Here is a 22,498-nt window from a genome sequence, read left to right as displayed (position 1 = left end):
TGTGTGTGTAGGGGGAGTACATTTCAGGAAGAAATAGATGTTCTTCACATAGTTCAACAGCGCAGCAATTTATCACAATTAAGGGGATGTAAACTTATATGGAAAGTACACCTAACACCCGATCTATCAGTGTGGGACTGGAGACCTGCCTGTTCTCCATACACCCCCACCGTTAAAACCTTGTCCGTCTGCTCAATATTCAAAAAATGCAAGTCCGACACGCACTTATAGTAAATCATCATACACACGTCTTATGCCGTAATTCATCCAGGCCCAGTTTGGCCGCATGATTTAAACAGATTGCTTTAGCAGTAATGCTGCTATCCCAGGGTTTTCACCCACTCATATTCGCAGCGGATAGATTCCCTTGTACATTTAGGAAGCTGAACGGTCTGCATGGGGCGTGTGAGACACTGAGCAAAGCCCCTTCGTCTAACTGACGTTAGAAGGAAGGTGGACAAGCTTCAACGCTTCTGCGAAATCCATTTCAGGAAGTCATTACTTCTGGTTCAGGTGGGAGATGTTAGATAGGTTGTCTTGTACTGCTCCCGCGGCAAAATAAAGTACCGTAGGCGACATTAAATCAGTGATTTTCTACCCTTTTCATTACGAGGACCCCAAGCTTGACATGCAATAATAGGCCACAGACACACATTCGATCCAGGTTTTCTTTTTTATTTTCTCTCTGTCCCAGTGTTCACTTAACGAGGTGCATGGTGCCATAGTTTTGTACTTTTTCTGTTTTGAATGTGTCTATTGAAGAAATCATGAAAAGATATTTTATGAACAAAGGTCCAGGGGGACCGAAACGTCTGTCAATTGAAATAAAGATGAGCAGCTGAGCAAGAGCAGAGTGCGGGAGTTTTTTGTTCATGAAATATCTTTTCATGATTTCTTCAGTGTTCACTATCCAACGCACCTGCACCTGAATCCAGTGGATGTGGGAATACTTCCCCTACATTGTATGTGTCTATGACGTTAACATTACTCCAATAGACCACCGGGTTAGGGTTATAATTAGGGATGCCCCGATCAGGGTTTTTTTGCTCCCGATCCGATACCGATCAAATATTATTGCTTCCGATTCGATCCCGATCTTTCCCGATCCGATCTTTTGGCAAGGCATTAAGAAGAAAAAAAATTCTATTCATTCTATCACTTGGTTCTCAACCTTTTCAGGCCGTGACCCCCAAAATAATCATATTTTAACTGGGGACCCCCGACCCTGAAGAGTTGAGGAAGTATATTTTGTATAACACGGTTCTATTGTGAAAATAGCAGATCTACATGCTCACAACGCCTCTCAACGCGAGGAGTTGTGAGCATGTAGATCGGCTATTTTCACAATTTCTGGCTTTAATATTTGACAATTTGGCCAATGTTTAATTTGTCATTTTAGAGGTATTAAAAAGTCCTTAATTTTTCACTTTCGAAATGTGCAGATACCCTCTATACACTTAAACTTTATGTTGATTTGTTTACTGTTGAGAGAGAAAACAATGTTGCACATTAAGTTAATCATCTGGGGACCCCCCCAAAATAATTTGAGGACCCCCCTGGGGGTCCCGACCCACAGGTTGAGAACCACTGAGCTAGTTGACAGTGCAGAGAGACATAATTGCCTTCCTTTGATCCATTAGCAAGGGGCCAATTACTACTTATTGGCATCAGCTGCCAGCTGTACACAGAGTCTGACACAATCACCTTCCCTCTGCAGTGCTCTGTCTGTCTCATTTCTCCAAAAGCCCTTGAATATGATTGAAAATGATTAAGGATTACTGTGATTATGGTAAGCTTACATTTCATATCGCATTCACCTTACATGTAACTTTCAGTACTCCCAGAAAATATTTTTTTGAAAAAAAAAAAAAAAAAATGTTTCGATTTTTTTTCCCCGATCTCCGATCTTATAAAAACGGCCATATCGGCGGCCGATCCGATCACGTGATCGGGATCGGGCAACACTAGTTATAATGTGCAGATTTGTCTTCCCTGTGTATTTTTGTTTACTTCCTGAAAGCTGACAGCCTGAGTCAAAAGGCCCAGTCGTAAAACACAGATTTAATGACATCATAAACTCATCCCCTCCCCTTTTACCATTCACCCAACACTGTGGGTGTGGCTAACATCAGCTGGGTCACCACCCACCTGACAACCAGGCATACTTAAAGGACCACTTCACCTCTTGGACAACCAGATCTTATTTTATTGTTGTTTGGGACACGATCAAGTTATTTTTTGTGTTCAATCTGTGTTTTTAGATATTTTAGCATGCTACAACTGGCCATATGATGCGTTTTGCATCATGACCAGTTGTAGCATGCTGAAATACTAAAATATCTAAAAACACAGATTGAACACAAAAACAAAAAACTCAGGATTGTGTTGATCGTGTCCCAAACAACAATAAAATAAGATCTGGTTGTCCCAGAGGTGAAGTGGTCCTTTAATGAACTGGTGGGTGTGGCCACATAAAAACACAAATTTAACACTTTCTGTACCTACACTTTTTTTTGCAAAAATCTTACTCCTAGTATAATCGTAAAAACACAGTTATCCAGCAAGTTTTTTATTGCCATTTTGACGGCAGAGTGCAGCGACTAGCCCTGCAAAAGGCCCCCACCCAGTCACCCACTCACCCACCCACCCACTCACCCACTCACCCCACCCACTCACCCCACCCGTGCTGCTCTCTCAGCGAGAAGGTAAAAGAAGAGGATCTCATCAAAGCACCAGACGGCTTCCTGTGGCCCCACGGGGGGGTGATGTGCTCCGGTGTCACCAGGGGCGTCACAAGGGGTAGGAAAGTGGGACTGAGTTACTGGGGCCCAAGGTGGAGGGGCCCTAATAACTTTAGCTATTGAAAAATAGCAGATATACAAGCTCACAACGCGGCACCGAGTGCCGCGCTGCGAGCTTGTATAGATCTGCTATTTTTGAAAAGTTGTGAAAATGTGTGAAAATCTTTGAATATATGTATTTTTTAAGCGAACATTTCTAACTAAAATGTTGCTTCTGGGGGTCCCTTGAACTAAATATTTTGAGATCGGGGTCCATGGCCAAATACATATCATCTTGGGGGTCCTTGACATAGGTTTCTTGCACACATTTTCACGATTTTTCAAAAATAGCAGATATACAAGCTCACAGCGCGGCACCGAGTGCCACGCTGTGAGCTTGTATATCTGCTATTTTTCAATAGTTAACATTCATGGGGGGCCCGCAGTGAATCCTTGTACCCAGGGCCCAGAATGTGGTGTGACGCCCCTGGGTGTCACCTCAGGTCACAGGGAAGGTGACCCCGGCACTCCAGTAACCAGCAGCAGATGAGCACAGTGCGGGGAACGCCACAGTGGGGAGCAGGGGAAGTGGCCCGCGTGCAACCCCGTTTGGACAGTGTTTTTTGGCAGCGGGGGGGGGTGGGGGGGTTTGTTTGGGACCTCCATGACTGCCTTGTTTTTCTTTCCTGAGGCAGGTCTCAGGTCAGTGGAAACACCAGGAATAACTTTTCTCCACACCGGGAAGGATTGGGTCCCTCCATATTAAAAGGAGTGTTGATTTTGTCGACTAAAACTATGACAAAAAATGTTTGTCGAGCTGTGATGACTAAAACGAAGACTAAATATTGACAATTTCGTCAACAAAATAAAAACTAGACTAAAACGTTAGGGAGGGACTAGTGCTGAAGAGAGAGTCAGTTTTATGTTTGGTTGCTCTCATGGTGTTGCGTGCTGAAAATAGCAGATCTACAAGCTCACAACGCGTCGCGCTGCGATGCCATCAAGGCCTGCCAAATTACATTTTAGTTGACTAAATCAACTGTAGATTTAGTCGCCTATAAAATTATGATATTTGGTCTTTTCAGGAGACTAAATTATGACTAAAACTAAATGACATTTTATTCAAAAGACTGTGACTATAACTAAATCAAAATTTGCTGTCAAAAACAACATTGATTAAAAGGAGATATACCTACAGTACAAGGTTTGTGTAATGTTAGTATCTGAGAATAATCTCCTTTCTCACAAACAAAAGGAAACAGCCATCAAAAGCTGACATAGAGCCTCAAAGCCAGTAGGGGGCAATCTTCTCACCACCGTCTACTGTACCTCTTAATGTAACAGACAATGAGATAAAGGTCCAGTGTGAAGAAGAGTACCCACAAATCTGGACCCTGTAATTAAATATCTTTGTCTTGAGCATTAATTTAAGTTGAACTATTACATGAATTAAAGTTATACCATGTAACTTTTTTTATAAAACAAATCTTAAAATTGTCCTAACTGTTAAATCGCTAAAGTTTTAGAACACCCACTCCGTTATTTTCAGCTTCTAAAGCCTTCTCTTTATATGTTTTCTATGATCCTGACCGGACCCCGATTTTCGCGGAAAAATTACGTCATCACACTACCGGCCAATCACAGCGAGGGTTATACACTGCCGGCCAATCACAGCGCATCTTGAAGTGGGGTCGCTATGGCGGCCATATTTGTAGTCGCCTGTGTGTCTCTATACTCAAAAGGTAATCTCGCCTACCAGGCAGGGTGAAGTAGTCTGTTTCTCCGGAATGCCTGAACGCACAGGAACCAGGGACCCCTCTAAAGATAGATCTCGGCGAGGTGGAGGCAGACGCGGGGGTGTGAAGGTACGAAACACGGCCGAAAGACGCGGACGTGACCGCGGTTTGCTATAGGGCTACTGACCACTAGTTGAGCATCTTACACAGTATAGCTTTAAGTAACCTTAAAGTACCACAAATAATGATGTGATATTCCTCAACTCAATCCACTGCTTCTGCTTTCCATGTTATTAAAGACTAAAACATGCTTCCGCAGGAAAAAGAAACCCCTTGAATGATTACACATTATCATAATGTTCAGCTTTTTATTACACATTCCCCGTCTTTTAAGAATACCTTCGTACTCCCATTTGCCATTTGTCTCCATAGACTTCCATGTAATTCATAGTGCACGGATCATGCACACCCATGCCTAGATCATGCACCACGTGTGTCCACATTGCTCACAGCTTTCAAACAAAAAAAATCTGAATGGAAATCCGTTCAGGCATTCATGAGATAGCAGCCATTATGTTTTCCTAAAATGTAAACAAAGATGGCTGCCATGTTTGAAAGATGGGGTTGCTATGGGGGTTAAACATGCAATTTCGCAATTGCTATCATGCCTACTACATTTTCTTTTTTTTACGGGAAATTCTCTGGACTATCGGGCCTGGCAGGTAGAGACATTGAAATATTCTCGGGACTATCGGGCCTAGCAGGGAATGAGTTAAAAAGATAATTTAGGAAGTTTAGGAATAAATCATGCGAACACCCACCAGCGGTCTTGGGCCCAGTTCTCCCACCAACATCAAGTTCTCCGCAGGGTCCAGTTCTCCTGTCCTGATAGCGCCTGGTTTACTTTGAATGAAATTCATGGCAGGGCTCAATCAAAAGTCAGCACTATGCAATCTTCGTTCCTTCTCTAACCTATGGTCATGAAGTGTGGGTCATGGCCGAAAGTATAAGGTCTCGGGTACAGGCGGCCGAAATTAGTTTTCTCAGAAGGGTGGCTGGTTGGTATCTATCTCCCTTAGAGATAGGATGAGAAGTTCAATCACCCGATAGAACCGCTGCTCCTGCACTTGAAAGGAGTCAGCTTAGGTTGTTCGGGCATCTAGTACGGATGCCTCCCGAGCGCCTTCCTAGGAAGGTCCTCGATGCACGTCCCATTGGGAGGAGACCCCGTGGCAGACCAAAGACCAGGTGGAAGGATTATATCTCCACACTGGCCTGGGAACGCCTCGGTATACTCCCGGAAGGAGTGGAGGAAGTTGCTCAGGATAGGGAACTCTGGAAATCCTAGTTGGAACTGTTACCCCCGCGACCCGATCCCGGATAAGCGGTTGAAGATGGATGGATGGATGAAGTATTTATTGCGTCTTTAACTGTAGCAGCCTACCAAATGCAATCACATGTGCTGCACAGAACATAAAACCCAACACATGAAAAAATTCTACATGCCTTTTTCATGCTAGACCACATCAAATTATCCGCTGAGCCTTGCGAGTTCATGGATTGATTGTGGAGGCCGGCCAGTGACAGAATGAGTTGTGGTTTTCTGCAATTCATGTCTCCTCGTCCTCGCAATACCAAGCCTTTAAATTACACTTCTCTCCAAGCACGACATGCAAAGCCAAAGCTGAATATGGCTGTCAGGCCCACGTTGGCATCAACGGGGGACATTACACTCACATTGCTTGATTTTATCACAAGTCGTTGTTGTTCGGTTTGGTTTGGTTTATGTCTTTCATTTCCCTCCCAGTTAGACTAATCCAAATTTGTTATTGCTGCGCGGAGAGGAAATTAATAAATCTCTGAAAGGGAAATTAGTCTTCCGGTATGAGTTCAATGGCATACTAATAGCTATATGTGCACAACTTGTATCCTTAACTAGTTACTGTGATGTCATCTGATCATAATAGTGAACTATTATTGAGGGGTGGGGGTGTCTTAGGCGGTGGACGGGACAGTAATGATGTACGTTTACGTGTAAAATCTGTACTTTAGTAGATATATTACTTTAGAAAAAGTAGGCAAAACTTTGAATTAACTAACCACTTAAGCCCTATGGGCGCGTCGCAATATTAAGACGTCCCATTTGTCCGACGTCCCATTAGTCTGGTGAATGCTAACCTGGTGTATAATAAACTGGTGAACCCTAACCCTAACCTCAGTAAAAATATGCCTAAACCTCAGTAAAACGGTCAAATGGGACGTAGGAATATCGAGATATCCCCAAGCCCTAGCAAATAGTGAAAAGAGGATTTCAATGCAGCAATGCATTGATATAAAAAAAAAATGTACTTTGCTCTTTGTATTTTTGAATATGAATAACAACTTTTGTAGCCTATAATAGTTGCTTAATATTTGAGGGTGACCAACAATGAACAGGGACTCAGGGAGGATGTATCTATTGGCTACTTTTACATAAGTACTGGGGTTGCTAAGCTTTGTCCACCACTTATGGCAATAATAGCTACATTAAGTGAGTAAATACTGTACACTGCTCATTATGATTAGTGACATTTGCTTTCAATATCATGACGCAAATAACCTCATTCAGCCCATGCAGTAGAAAAGGGGAACGCGTGCAATGCCTCGCCTATTACTATTAGGCTATGCCATTTTATAAAGCCTAAAGCAGCTCTTAACATACAACCAACAAGGATCGCCTCACATCTGTGTTGGCTATAAAACACAGGACAAAATGTACAACTTCCAAGCCACAGAATTAAAAGAGAAACCTGAGCTGTAGTGAGAAACACATTTCAGACCTCAACAAAGGAGAGTGGGGAGCTTTCCTCTGACGGGCGTGCATAATTGCTCAGTGTGGTTCGTCACCAGCCACTAAGAGTAATTAAGTATTAGTTAAACGGACTGAATGACAAATGATGTCAATGAGTTGTGCAAATTGTTTCTCTGTCGCAATAGGCTACTTGTCTTTTAACTTTGAGGTATTATTTCAACAAACCAGCCCCCAGTTTATAGCCTACTCAAACCATATTAAAATGTATACTTAAAGGACGACTTCACCACTTGTCAATGTATCTTCATATATAATTGGTCCTCACTAATGTTCATGATAAAATAGCACAATGATTTTGTTTCTCATAGGAGGGCTGTCTGTGGGCAGTTCAGAAACCCTCCTACCAGAGTGACATCATTGATGGGGAATCCAAACAAATAGAAACTGCAGACTTTCTATTCCTTAAAGTTACCATGCTTAGGAGGAGCCTAATGGAAGCCATTGTTCTCACATTTATAAAATCTAATCTAAATATACAAATATATCCACCTCTTTCCGCTGGAATTTACTGGAGAATGTTTTGCACCACACTGCACCACACTTCCGGTTAACAGCAGACATACAAGCTCACGTCGCGTCGCAGATGCAGCCGTTGTGAGCTTGTAGATCACACTCGGCTGCGGCGCCGGAAGCTCCGTCCAATTTCTGCGCAATGCACGATGGGATGTTGGAAACTTGTGGATATAAAACATTACGACGATGATGTCACTGGTAGGCAGGTTTCTGAACTGTCCACAGCCCTCCTAAGAGACACCGATCGAGTAGAATTTTTTCCTTCTTTTTGCCATTTTATCGCCGGGGACTGCCCCATAGGTGGAACTCCCGTTGGGTCAAACAGCGTCGGCAGGTTAGATAATCACCCGCGTCACGGTTACTGAGGTTAAGTTAGGGTTAGAGTTAGGCATAGTTTTACTGAGGTTAGGATTAGGGTTTGGGTTAGAGTTTGGTGGTCGATCTAAAGGGTGTTCGACCTAATGACATGTTACCTTATCGTGACGTGAACATTAGCTGAGGACCAATTATATGAAGATACATTGAAAAGTGGTGAAGTCGTCCTTTAAAGGGGCCCCCCGATGAATTTCTCATTTTTTTTCTTTGCCTTACCTTTCATTTCAGTGATTATCTGAACGGTACTCTTTTGAAATCGGCCCCTTGCTTATGTCACAAAGGGGCTCATTTCCTATTGGGCCCCCTTGAGAAGGGGGCGGTACTTTTTGGGAGGCTATATTCTATTGAGACTATATAGGCCTATATATGTAACCATGAAGTAAAGTGGTACTAAAATTGGCTTGGATTGGATTGACTCTACATGATTGACGCACAATCGCACATGATTGACTCATCGTGGTGGTACCATGCTAATCTTCTCTGTATCGTTCCAATTTTAGCCAAAAGACAGCGCCCTGTTGCCAACAAAGGGCATTTTGGTATTGCATCTGAAATGGCTTGGCATTAGAAACAGACAGAACATCAAATATCTGCGTGGTTGTTTAGACTAAAACAGGGCCGGATCTAGCCTCTAGTAGTAGGTGGGGCAGCAAGAAATGATAGGGGGGCACCTCCAGCCCACGCCGTGAGGCGTGGGCGGAAAAAAATGGGGGGATCAAACCCCCTAAAACACCCGAAATGCATAAAAAACAAAGCATTTTGGCACACTTATACCTATAACACGCATTACAAACAACAGGTCTTACACCTATCTCTCTCTGTCTCTATATATTCTAGTAGAGATGGACTGATTGCAAAATTCTTGGCCGGTACCGATCCACCGGTTTTATGAAGGTCTGACCTGCCAAAAACGATTTTCCGATACCGATTTCTTTAGCTATGAACTAGAAAATAGGGTTGCTCCAATACCCTTTTTTCAGGCCAAGTAGGCCTAGAAGACATACTTCAATTTGAGTACCAATAAGCTAGAAGAACACTAATGCCAAATCAATCACAAAAGTACAATATCCAAAATCACAGTCAATATCCAGTCTAATATGATATGGATATAATATTGATGCCAGCTGATCATTCACTGTAAGGCCTAAAGTTAAAAATACATACTACTGTATATATTGTATAATTGCTGTGCCATTGCTTCTGTCTGTGTCACTGTTAGAGCTGCACGATTAAGGCAAAACCGTTATTTTAAATTATTGGTATACATATTGAGATCATTTATTTCAAATATTAATAATATTATTATTGAATAAATATTTTTTAACAAGCAAAACGATTGTCTTAAAAGCTAAAATAAATAAGGTTGCATTCATTGTCTTCAAGGTGAGAAATTTACCTTGTGTCACAGTAGTCTGACTCTAGTCTATTCCTTCCTTTCAAATATTTAAGGGCAAAATATTACCTCATGACCCTGGCTGTTGCTGTTGTTTTGGGTTGTAAAACCTCTGTAAGGGACTTAAAATGTTACATAATTCATTTCTGTTGCTTAATGTACTTTGTGAAACTATCGGAGGATACTATAACGACCTTTAACAGGCTTCACCTGGACATGCATTAATTAATCCAGCGTGTGGACAGACACAAATGACACCACGCAAAGTGAACTGACTTTTTTTTTCCAACAACAGAGAAACGGGAGGTGGTTTTCCTTTGAAACTGGCTAAAATAAAGGGACATTTATAGGATGGCTTTTTCTGTCGCTTGCAACAGCTTTTGCAATGCTGTTGCTTTCTGTTAAATGAAAGTGAAAGTAAACTCCTTCTGCATGGACCGTCTGGACTGGAGGCAGGAAAGCCTTGCGATGCTTTTTTTTTTTTTCCTTCTTCTTTGAGACTACATTGACACAGGATTATGGAATATATCCTTACATTGCAAAGGTAATCAGCATCATCTGTATTCTGTTGTAGGCTGCCACTAAGTAGACTGGCTGCTATTTGCTATGTTTAAATTAGTCCAGAGCATCATGCTGTGCACCGGAATTTATGTCAGTGACCGTCCGGTCACCGATGCGGCCGGTTTGATATCATACCGGCCGATTTTTGATTTTTGCATGCCATCATGTTTGGTGGGGCAGACAGGGCATTTAGGGGGGCATTGCCCCCCCTTGCCTATGCCTAGATCCGGCCCCGGACTAAAACCTGTATAAAACCGTATTACGGACCAATATTTATATAAAATATATATTTTGAAAAGCATGGTGGGGCCCCTTTAAAGTAGTTTATAATGAATCTGTTTTTTCCTTGTGTGTGTGTGTGTGTGTGTGTGTGTGTGTGTGTGTGTGTGTGAGCGTGTGTGTGAGAGCGTGCGTGCGTGCGTGTGTGAGTGCGTGCGTGCGTGTGTCAGTGTCACACACTCACAGCCAGTGCTGAGCAACCACTTTCTGTTGACAGATGCTGCTGTGGCAGAGCGAGAGCTGTGATTGGCTCAGGGCGGTGGGTGTTTCCGCATTCCGCGCGCAGAGCTGTCAGCGGACAGAAGTGCTCGTTGGACGGGAGGAGAGAGTGAGGCAACAACTGTCCGCTGAGCGTCTAATCTCTATAGAAACTCGTTTTAACACCCAGGGGAATACAAGCGCTTGATTGACCGCCTCAAAAGAAAGAACGATGCCGTACATGCTCATCAGCACGCAGATCCGACTGGTTTGTATCCTGCATGTGCAAACAATAATAGGCTATAGTCTACCCTTTGCTGTGTGTGCGTGTGTTGTGTTGTTGACTGAAAAGATGCGCTCCTCGGATTTAGCAGGGATTATTAAGCCTATTTATCTGAACGCTTCTCATCAATCAAGCAGTTCCATATGGTTGCGTTGTGTTGTGCCCATTCATTGGTGCACATTATATCTTCTTAGTTGCATGCTGGAAACAAACAGAACAAATGCCCGCCCCCAGACTGTCTGCAAACGAACAATGTGTGCACGAGGAGGTTGTTGTTTGTTGTGTTAAATTAAAACCACATGTAGCCTACTCGCTGGAGTCTAGTTATAGGCCCGTTGATGTGCGCATGCTCCTTTTCTAGCCCACTGTTTCCCAAACACTGGGTCGGGACCCATTTGTGGGTCGCAGACAGTTTTCTTTTAATATATATATATATATATATATATATATATATATATCTTTTTTATTTTTTTCAAAGAACATTGCCAAAAAAATGGATTTTTTTCATGAATTAAAAACAAAATTATATATTTTTTTTCCGGTAATTTGTAATTTCATGAAGAAATCAAAGAAAAATCTAAGAAATTCCATAAAATAGACCACAAAATTAACGTTTAAGAAATAGTGAAAAGCTCACAATGTGGTGCGAAGCAACACCTTGTGAGCTTGTTGTAGGGGTGTTCTGGACAAACATCTAATCTCTACTTTCGGGTCTCCACCTGAAAAGTTTGGGAACCACTGATCTAGCCTATAATCAGTGGTTCTCAGCCTGTGGGTCGGGACCCACCAGACCAGAAGGGGGTCTCGGTCCCTACATGAGGACTTTTAAGACCTTCTAAAAAAAAGAAAAAAGCTTGTAGATTTATCTATGGAACTAAGTCAAACTATAAATATAGTGCCTCAACTACAAATCCAAGTGCTTGTCAGGATGGGGGTCTCCAATTAAGCTACTTTAAGCAATCGACGGCTACGGCAGACGAGAACTGTAACCGGAAATGATCAGCGTGCTATAGATAACCCTGCCGCCGTCGCAGCGGTCTCTACAACGCCAGAATCTCCCTTTCCACGTAGCGTCTACAACGTCTGCTGAATAGACACGTCGCCATGGGAACCAAAGAGTTCAGTAAAATGGGTGGGACCCCGTCGCCGACGGCTGTCTGCTTTACGATTCTGGCGGCTACGGCGATTACGTCATAGCACCCGTACTCCACCTGGCGTTGCCGTCCTGAAAATCACCGAGCTTAAACTGCCTATTATTTTGGGGGGTCCTGGGGGGGTCATGTTGAGAACCACTGATCTATACTATAAGACACATGATGGCTCCTAGGCACATAAGCTATTATTATCCAGCTTAACATTGTGCAATATGCACCTGCCAGTGCCAGAACGAGAGCAATTCAGGCGGCTTATGCTTGAGACGTGGTGGTAAAATGTGAGCAGATCAAGCTTTAGCAAATGGCAGAAGCTATAGATCAATTTCACTTGGCCAAGACCCCGAAAGTATCTCCCAAAGTTGGAATGTCAAACGAATGGAACAGAATGCCTCCTCTGAGTTTCTATATTTGTTTTTCTCTCTCTCTCTTTCAGGAGAACGGCCCGACCAACGTTGGAGATGAGTACTCTGATCCAGCTGTAATGAACTACTTGGGAGCCAGGAAAACAACGATGCTGGGAAACAATTTGTGAGTATTGTAAATTGATAGAGTCAGTTGATTTGATGTGTGGGGGGGACTCGACAAGACGTGAGTGTGTTTTGTGTTAACGGCCAAAATGAAGAAAACGAAGGATAGCAGCTACATGCTGCATGTTGTTAGTTCAAATGTAAGCTGAACAGTGAGTGTAGTCTTAAACCAGGGGTCTTCAACGTTTTCAGGCAAGGACCCCTTAGTTGAGAGAGAGAGAGATGAAGCAGGGACCCCCACAACCTTCTCAGAGATTCCATAGTTTCATTGTTTGACAGCACAGTCATCAGGGTATTTTGGATTCATGACAACTTTCAGATATTTAACCGCTTGAACCATCAATACTTAATGAACTTGACCTTTCACTCTGTACTTAGTCTGCTCTTTTTCCCCTCTACACCAAACATCGTTGCCGAAAATAGCCGATCTGAGGACCCCCTGTATTGACTCTGAGGACCCCCTGTTGAAGACCTCCGTCATAAACAATGGGTCGTGGACCAATTTCCATGGTCCCTTTTTTTAGTTTCCTAGATTTTCAAAAAACATTTAAAAAAATAAATAAATCGAAACTTTTTAGAATTAAAAAGTCAAAACATTTTTCAAAAATATTTCATAAATAAAATGTAAAAATTCAAAGAAAAGTTCAGATTTTTCCCCCAGGATGATCATGTCCTCATCGGCAGGATGTAATTGGTCACTGAATTGAGCCGAAAGAATGTGGAAAAAATGTCAACCATACCAATCATTCAACCATGACCGTCTCAGTTGCCAGACTCCACCTCAGGTTTGTGCACGTGAAAGACACTGCATATCTTAGATGGCAATCACTTAAGCCCTATGTACTTTGTCATGCAACAAATACCAACAGTGATGTGAGCCTGTTTATTGACTATTTTTCTATTTTTACAAATACAATGTACAAAAATAATAAATTCAACTGGAAAATGTTAAAATCTTTAATTCGGTTATTGAAAGACTTTAATGACATGCTAGGTTGAAAGTGGTTAAAACCCACCAAACACCCTTTCCCATGTGGAATTATGATACACGTTTTGACATCACCCCAATGCAAAGTTGTAATCAATTGTGAAACTCGTGTCACTTCATTCACATGCACTGAGGTACGCCACGCAGGGGCGTCAATTGGGTATGGCAGGGGTATGCAGCTGCCATACCCTGGGTTCCAGGGGGGAAAATAAAAGTCACTTTTAAATATAAATCCACAAATGTCTCTTTGTCTATCTGTGCTGGTTATTACAGTAGGTTGTTAAATGACAGTAAAATAACTACAAATGCAAAATGATACAAAATGGTCACTTTAAAGGAAAATTCCAGAATAAAACATATTAATCCTTAATCAGCCTTTTATCACGTCTGTACATACCTGGTATGATGGATTTTTATCATAGTCCTTCCAGTTTTTACTTCTCCTGGACTCCTCAGATCTCTCTCCCACAGCCAAAACGCTATCTGCTATTTATAGTTCATTGAGAGCCAGTAATCCACTGTTTTATAGCGGGTTGAGGGAAATGGCCGTTGTTGACATGATCCCAATAGTACTCACAGAAGAAGAATGAAGTCTCGCGTCTCGCGTGATTACCGCGTTTCCTTTAGCTTTTTCTTTAGCGCAAAAGAAAGCTTTCTCCTGGAGTTATTACAGCCAGTATGTACACAACAAGGCATCGTGGTATATATATAAAAAATAAGAAAGCAGAAGAATATAATCTAGTTAGTCTATTGATCGCTAGAATCTAGTAATATGACTGAGAAGGATTCATAACAAAGCATTTTAACGGACTTCCTGTAGTCATAAGGTAATTCTATTACCTTTATTTATTTTATTTTTTCCTCAATACATTTCTTCGATTTTATTTATTATTTATTTATGGAATTACTCATAAAATAACTTTGACGTGTATTATTATTTGTAAACAATGTAGGCTAAAATATAATCACAAAATAATCGTATTTTCCTCAAGACATTCTGCAATGCCTCACCAAATAAACGTTAGGTAAAAAGTACCTCATGAAAGACACGTTTCTGTGGTCATGAAGTAATTTTTACCTAAAGTTTATTTGGTGAGGCATTGCAGAATGTCTTGAGGAAAATACGATTATTTTGTGATTATATTGTAGCCTACATTGTTTACAAATAATAATACACGTCAAAGTTATTTTATAAGTAATTCCATAAATAAATAATAAATAAAATCGAAGAAATGTATTGAGGAAAAAATAAAAGAAATAAAGGTAATAGAATTACCTTATGACTACAGGAAGTCCGTTAAAATGCTTTGTTATGAATCCTTCTCAGTCATATTACTAGATTCTAGCGATCAATAGACTAACTAGATTATATTCTTCTGCTTTCTTATTTTTTATATATATACCACGATGCCTTGTTGTGTACATACTGGCTGTAATAACTCCAGGAGAAAGCTTTCTTTTGCGCTAAAGAAAAAGCTAAAGGAAACGCGGTAATCACGCGAGACGCGAGACTTCATTCTTCTTCTGTGAGTACTATTGGGATCATGTCAACAACGGCCATTTCCCTCAACCCGCGATAAAACAGTGGATTACTGGCTCTCAATGAACTATAAATAGCAGATTTATGAAGAAAAAAGTAACTTTGCAGCGGTGAAAATTAGCGCTTTGGGAGAACCACAATTGACCGCCGTTTTGGCTGTGGGAGAGAGATCTGAGGAGTCCAGGAGAAGTAAAAACTGGAAGGACTATAATAAAAATCCATCATACCAGGTATGTACAGACATGATAAAAGGCTGATTAAGGATTAATATGTTTTATTCTGGAATTTTCCTTTAACAAGGTATTATAATTATATTCTCCACTTTTATTCTCCCCATTTTGACAAAATGGTATATTCCCAGGTTCTGCAGGTCAGCTGCACAGGTGCAATGCACTTGAACAACAGCTCCATGCTGCCATATCCAGTCCAAGAAACCATAGAAACGGGGGGAAAAATGTACTTCTTAAAATAAATGCATGTTGCTAAGGTATGGCAACATGACTGGTGTCTTGTACGCGCACGAAGGCGCGCGTGCAAGACACCAGACACCTTAGCTTTTTCTGAACTGCCGCCACTGGTTGCCTTTAGTGGGCCACTTTGTGTCGGGGTTTCCTCCACACTGCATGTTTACGGCAGAAGTGTGCTTAGGACAGATGGAAGAACCGTCCTGCAGTTAGTCGCCCGAAGGGAAAGATGCTGCCTCGGCCGCTGCTCTGCCGATGTGGAGCAAAACCGCTCGTACTGATGGAGTACAGATCGGGGTTAGTGTTGTCGTTGGCAATCTGACTCAAATGCTGCTGGGAAATGAAGCGAGGTGTGGAAGGAAGCGAACGAGCACACGAACAATTAGCGGGCCTTCTGCTTTCCAGGCAAAGTTTGCCGACAGAGACTGAAAATCCCCCCACATCTGTGAGAAATACAATTCCTCTTGTGTTTATGCTCGTTTAGCTCCGAGTACCATGTGGACGAGCCTCCGCGCCTGGTGTTGGACAAGCTGGAAAAGATTGGCTTCCGCGTGGTGACGATGACGGGGGTGGGACAGACGCTGGTCTGGTGCCTGCACAAAGAGACAGAGTGAGACCCCCTTCCTGGAGTGAGTTTAACGCACAAGCTCAAGTGAGCGTCCCATGGCAAGAGAGTATTAGCCTAGTTTCCTATCGCTTGCTCCGGCTGCAACCGTCTGTGGAGTTGCACCATGCAAATACTTATCAACATTATTTTGTTTAAAAGGTCGTGGCTCTTGAAATGGTACCAATGCCCATCTTATGAAAGCTCATAATCTGAGGTCTCACAATCTCATCGGCTAACCGCCCTCTCAGATCCATACCTTGACCTTAACCACACAAAACACAAACTTAAACATTCCAGCCCTAATGCCTCAACACAACCATTTTAACGATATATCTGAAATTGGATTGGCATGTTCGGTACTGGCTGTTTGCGCAGTGCATTGTGGGTATGATATCGTTGGTTAAGTAGCCACTACCTAAAGAAAACCTGTATTGTTTTGTCATTTGGTTCATTTCTCTGATTTACTTTCTATTTGTTGATATAATTACATAATAATTAGTTTATAAAAGGACAAGGGTTCTTGTCTGAAGCTTCCTGGTGGTGCAGGGGGAAAGTTCCTACCCACTAGTGTGGAGCCTGGGGTTCCATGCCTCCGTGGTACATCAGGCTTGGCCGGGCACTCCTACAATCACGGCTAGGAAGCCGGCAGGAGAGGATGACGCAATAGCAACTCCTATAGCAGGGGTCTTCAACAGGGGGTCCGGGACCCATAGGGGGTCCTCAGAGTGACTAAAGGGGGGCCGCCAAATCTTTGTGTGATAGGACAATTGTTTTAAATGAACAACTTGAACCCTCACATCGCTATTCTGAGGAGAACTTCAGCCAAAAATAGCAGATCTACAAGCTCTCAACGCCTCGCAGAGCGAGGCGTTGAGAGCTTGTAGATCGGCTATTTTCAGCAAATAGGTTTGGTGTAGAGGTAAAAAAAGAGCAGACCAAGAGTGAAAGGTCAAATTGACTTAGTATTGACAATGTAAGTAGTTAAATGTCTGAAAAAAAAAACACAAATTAACACAAATCCAACATAGACTGATGACAGTGCTGTCAAACAAGTCTATGAATCTATCTATGAAATCGATGAAAATCTGCAACACAATTTTATACAATATGTAGTGGGGGTCCCTGCTGAATATCTCCCTCTCAGCTAAGGGGTCCTTTCCCTGAAAACGTTGAAGACCTCTGTCATAGAGGTTGGCCTACTATCCACCAGGGGAGCAGAACTGGGAGGGAAGAGCATAGCAGACATGGCGGTCTTACATACACCTCCCCAGACCAAACAGTAGGGGTTGGCAATGACAGGGACTGTACAAACACATGGGAGAATTGGCAAGGACGACACTGGGGAAAGAAACTTAAAACAACAGCTAAACAGAATAGACTCTCCAAGACATGCGGTTCCAGATGAGTTTTTTGCAGGTTAGAAATTGCATTCGATCATCAAAGGTCGTTGTCGGGTAAAAACCTTGTATGTCCAAAACCGTTTGTTTTGCATTTGTCATTTTAAAAATGATTTAAACTAGTGAAAACAACCGATCTACAAGCACACAACGCCTCGCGGTGCGAGGCGTCGTGTGCTTGTAGATCTGCTGTTTTCACTACTTTTGTGCAACGGCCTTGTATGATGAAGCAGGGCTTTACTGTGCGAAAGAACATACAAATTTGATACTAGGAGATACAAGGTTTCCACGCGACGAGGACAAAATGAAACAAAAATACATTCCAGAGAGTATGTAAAGTACGTAATGTTCCATTGTGTTGTGTCTCGTGTTGGTGTTGTTGACTGTTCACCACTATTAGTGACCCAGGCATCCATGAGCATGGCGAATAGAAATCAATTCCAATCCAAAGTTAAATTTTCCCGGAGGATTTGTCTAAAAACAAATATTTACCATCTGATCACACACAGTACAAGTCAACAGTACAAGGACCAGTCCTCTCCTGTGTCAAATCAAATTAAACATGACATTCTGATAGATCAGTGGTTTTCAAACTGGGGCCCAGGGATCATCGAGGAGGTTCCAGGGGGACTCCAGCCTAATTAAGTAGTTTAATGTCACTATTGTTCAATTCACCCTTTGTCAAGTCTTGCGCGTTGTCCCGCCCCTCTTCGCACGCATTGGTTGCTGTGACTTGGTGGGACGAAAGTCCTTTCTCTCCATCCACTACCATTGAAATTCAGTTGTTTTTTATTGTTATTCTGTTTATTCAATTCTCATTTTAAACTTGGTTTCAGTAAAAAAGGAGCCTCTCAGGTGCATAATAGGCATGTTTTTAAATGTTTTTATTTCTCCAAAAGTTGTGTTTTAGCAAATTCAACATAAAAAAGGCGGAACCAGGGCGGGACAACACAGAAAGAGCCTGCTGGTTGGTCAGTTAGGGACCAATCAGAAGGCTGACAAAGGGTGAACTGTCCATGGGACAAAACCATTCAAAATTGGGATTCATGGCCTGAAGGAAAATGTTGGGGTCTGTGACATGAAGTTTGGAGACCTGTGCTAGATCACAGCTTTTACCTCCATGCTGTGCAATGTGAAATTTTTGTATGTGTATCTTATGCTTGTAATGGAATAAAGTGAATCACATTATGTAATAATGATATATTCATAATAAAAGTATTTATAAAAAAGTATTTGTAACTCAATATTTACTGCAAAGAATGAGAGCCAATACGACACCTACAGTGACCTACAGGTTATGCACTAAGTCAAGGTACCTGTAAGTTCAATTTCAGCCCTTAACACATCTATTGCCGGTATTATCATTAATTAATTCAGTGGATTCTACTGGGGTTTATTTCCGAGGCTCCTTGAACGCACCACCGGTCCAAATGTAATCTGATTGCTTCCGCTCGGCCGCAATGGTCGTGTTCTCTTTCACCCAGAAGAGAAAAATGTACAACCGCGGCCATCCATGCTTTTGTTATGGTCCGTAGACGGGCTTGCTTTAAACAAGAACATGAACTGGAGATAGATTACGAGATAAATCCAGTTTCCTTCACAGCAATCCATTGCAGTAAAACGGTGGTTTTCATTTCCGGATGACTACATCTCCCGAAGAATTATGTGAATTTGAGTTTTTGCATCAGTGCCGGGTGCCACAGACGGCACGCTAAGGTTTACAATAGGAAACATTATATCCCGACTTAAGTCGGGAAAAGCACTCGACGGTCGAATTTGAACGGCAATTACTGTGTTAAGCGCTTCTCACATGGGTAGCGACACAGCGCCTGCCCTGCATACTCGCTTGGATCTGCAGGGTCACATTATGCTCCTCCTGTGAAAAGACGCATTCCTACTGTATGTGTTGCATAGGAACACGCTCATCACATTCTACACAATCACGCACCCACATATACCTGCCTGTTTGCCTCTCAGTGAAAATGAATTGCTAGGCACAACTTAAAGGCCCACTTCACCTCTGGGACCATAGACATAGAAAGGTAGACGCCTCCTTTTGCTAGGGGGCGTATGCATTGAGCAACTAAGGGAATCTTCATCGCTTCCGTGTTCATTGCTTTCGCCTGTGTCACACATACAGAAGTCGGTAAGCCAATCAGAGGCATGTGGGGGCTGGTCTTTACGTATGCAGCCTGTAAGAACAGCTGAGCAGCGCAACATCGGAACTGGCTCTGTTGAATTGAATTGTAGTCCTTGGATAAGTCCCGGACAAGACACGCTGTGATTGGCCAGTAGTCACTTTGACTGACAGCGTTAGTTTTTTCCAGGAAGTCCGACCTAGAACTTTTGCACATCGCTCCAATTAACTGCAGAGGCGAACGAGGCATCTAGCTCTTTATATCTGTGTCTGGGACAACCAGATTTTAGTATTTCAGCATGACTAGTGATGCTTTTTGCATCATATGATGCTGCTCATTTGATGCAAAATGCATCACTAGTCATGCTGAAATACTAAAATATCTCAAAACACAGATTGAACACAGAAAATAACTCAGGATTGTGTTGATCGTGTCCCAAACAACAATAAAATAAGATCTGGTTGTCCCAGAGGTGAAGTGGGCCTTTAAGGGCCGGGCAATGAATCGAAAATATAACGAAAACCGATATTTAGAACAATAACCAGCTTATACCTGAATAAAACACGTTTTTTATACAGTATATTACATTAACACATCGTATTTTTTTATAATCAACTAAATCTATTAGTCTTATTAACCACTGACTTACTTCGCTGTACAATGGTGGTGCACAACATTTTTTGAAAATAGTCACAGTAGACAATAGTAGAGGTGCTATTTAAAAAATAAATCATTCATTAATCACAATTGAGTCAAAAGTTAGAAACACCCGTGATATTGATTTGAAGTCATATCGCCCAGCCCTACTAGGCATGACGGATGCATATGAAAAACCCTTCACTGTCGGCCTCAAAGGGATGCTCATCTCAAAGGGATGTTTGTATACCCCACCAATGATGACAGCACAACGGACCTGCGGACTGGATGTGTTTGCCCACGAGAGCCAGCCACGCTGGGTGGTTCCATTACAGCCTCATTTACAGCCCCGGGTCTGCCAACGCGTGTCTGGGGCCAGCCCGGATCACGAACCCACAAACCAGATCCCTTAGCCAGTCATCTCGCAGCCAAAACCTCGCCAAGCCCCGTTACTTCAGACATGACTTGGCACTCCACCGCCACTAGAAAGATCAAACGCGTCTGGTTGTTTCCCAGCAGTGGAGCGCAGAGATTCCAGACTTTCGCCGGCATCCTCCAACCTGCCAGCTCTCGTGTGAGGGATACCGGGGTGAGAGAGAGAGAGGCGAGGAAGATAGCGCCGTGAGGGATTTCTGAGGGCTCATTTGCACTTCATCGAACGACCACATCTTACAACGAGAAATTCACGTATTTACAACAGAAAAACAAAAAAAGCCATCTTTGTCGCACGCCAGGACATGGTCGTTTGGACGAAGTATAAATCAGCCTCGCTCGCAGCAGGGTTACCCTGCATCCTTCAATCAGAGTGCCCGCCATATCCCATCATGCTTTGCATGCAGCGCAAAGCCATCGTGGTCTTGGGGGCAGAGAGTTTGGCGGGCAAATGTGTTTTGTGTAATTGTATTTCCTCTGTTGTCATTTTGGACACAGTTTGTGTGATTCAAGAGTTTCTTTTTTTTCTCTCTCTCCTCCTCCACCCCTTTCACATTGCCGGGATATGAAGAGAGGCCCTGTGCATAAACAAAACCATCTGATGAGGGGATTTTGCAGGAGGAGAGGAGCAGATGTCTCCCACCACACCGCCGCCGCCGCCGCTACACAGCTGGCCGTTGTGTAACGGGCCACGGCGAGGCAGCGGCAGGAGTGGCGGGGAGATGGATGACTGGGGGTTGGATGCTGCGGAGCTTGCCATGACGCTCCTAAATAACTCGATGACAGGAGGAAGCTCAGCCGAGCACAGCTCTGCCCCATGAACAGAGACGTGCCATTACACCATAGCAACCCCTCCTCAGTCCTCACACCCCCAAGGGACAGGCAAATAAGTCTATTTGGAATGGGGTAGAATAGATGTTCCCCGCAGAAAGAGGGCAAAACTCTTGCAAAACCCGGCGAGGGAGACCGCAGCGGTCTGGTGCGGGCACTGCAGGGTCTGACTTAATGTGGGTCACGCCGACAACAATTTGCAGCGGCCTGTTGGTCGCCTCGGAGGGAACATCCACCGGGGAATACACACAGCATCTTGTAGGAATATGTTGTGTAAACAGCTTAGAATAATAAGAGGAAACCTTTCTTAACACATATTGAGAGGATGAGGGCTGCTGACATCAACTAATCATACTGACCCCATTGTGTTGTTTTTTATTTTTATTTTTATTTTATTATATTTATGTATATATGTATATATATATATTTTTTTACTTTACTCATTTTAATGATAATCTTTACTGTGCTCTCTTGTTCATGTAAATGTACCTATTGACCTTGTTTTTTTCTTATTATCATTATGATTATTATTCTTTTTTCTTTTCTTTTGATAAGGGTACAAGACACCAGGGTTGTGGCTCTTTCGGAGCGGGAACTTTGGGGGGGTGGGGGGGGTAAAATACATCATCTTTTGTACGTTTTTGTGAATTCATATATACAAGTTGTAAAAATAATAAAAAAACCTTGAACAAAAAAAAGAATAATAAGAGGAGAGAGTGGCATGCCAAAGGACATTCCTAAAAGGATTGATTAGGAAGGTTGTTAACTACTTATAACGTATATTTTGTCTCCCTGCTCTTCTATCGAGACAATTT

General features: G+C 42.6%; 2 protein-coding genes across 2 annotated transcripts in view; one reads left to right on the top strand and one right to left on the bottom strand.

The window, feature by feature from the left end:
- dnajc17 (DnaJ (Hsp40) homolog, subfamily C, member 17) overlaps nucleotides 1-22,498 on the bottom strand; it is a 337,059-nt gene that overhangs the window by 222,738 nt on the left and 91,823 nt on the right. The gene's annotated exons all lie outside the window — the stretch shown is intronic.
- gchfr (GTP cyclohydrolase I feedback regulator) lies at nucleotides 10,804-17,169 on the top strand. The gene is made up of 3 exons (XM_080750780.1): nucleotides 10,804-10,954; nucleotides 12,557-12,651; nucleotides 16,127-17,169. Exons 1-3 carry the CDS (start codon nucleotides 10,919-10,921, stop codon nucleotides 16,254-16,256), a joined length of 261 nt encoding a protein of 86 aa, XP_080606906.1. The 5' UTR covers nucleotides 10,804-10,918; the 3' UTR covers nucleotides 16,257-17,169.

Source organism: Nannobrachium achirus (assembly GCF_963921795.1).
Source record: "Nannobrachium achirus genome assembly, chromosome: 20".
Lineage (NCBI taxonomy): Eukaryota > Metazoa > Chordata > Actinopteri > Myctophiformes > Myctophidae > Nannobrachium > Nannobrachium achirus.
The sequence above is the reverse complement of the archived record's forward strand: the minus strand, read 5'-3'. Positions and strand labels throughout refer to the sequence as shown.

Excerpts from the sequence above, each read along its gene's own strand:
- gchfr (XM_080750780.1), top strand. The coding sequence starts at position 10,919 with ATGCCGTACATGCTCATCAGCACGCAGATCCGACTG. Across the intron at positions 10,955-12,556 it reads TCAGCACGCAGATCCGACTG|GAGAACGGCCCGACCAACGT; the intron begins GTTTGTATCCTG and ends TCTCTCTTTCAG. Across the intron at positions 12,652-16,126 it reads ACGATGCTGGGAAACAATTT|CTCCGAGTACCATGTGGACG; the intron begins GTGAGTATTGTA and ends ATGCTCGTTTAG.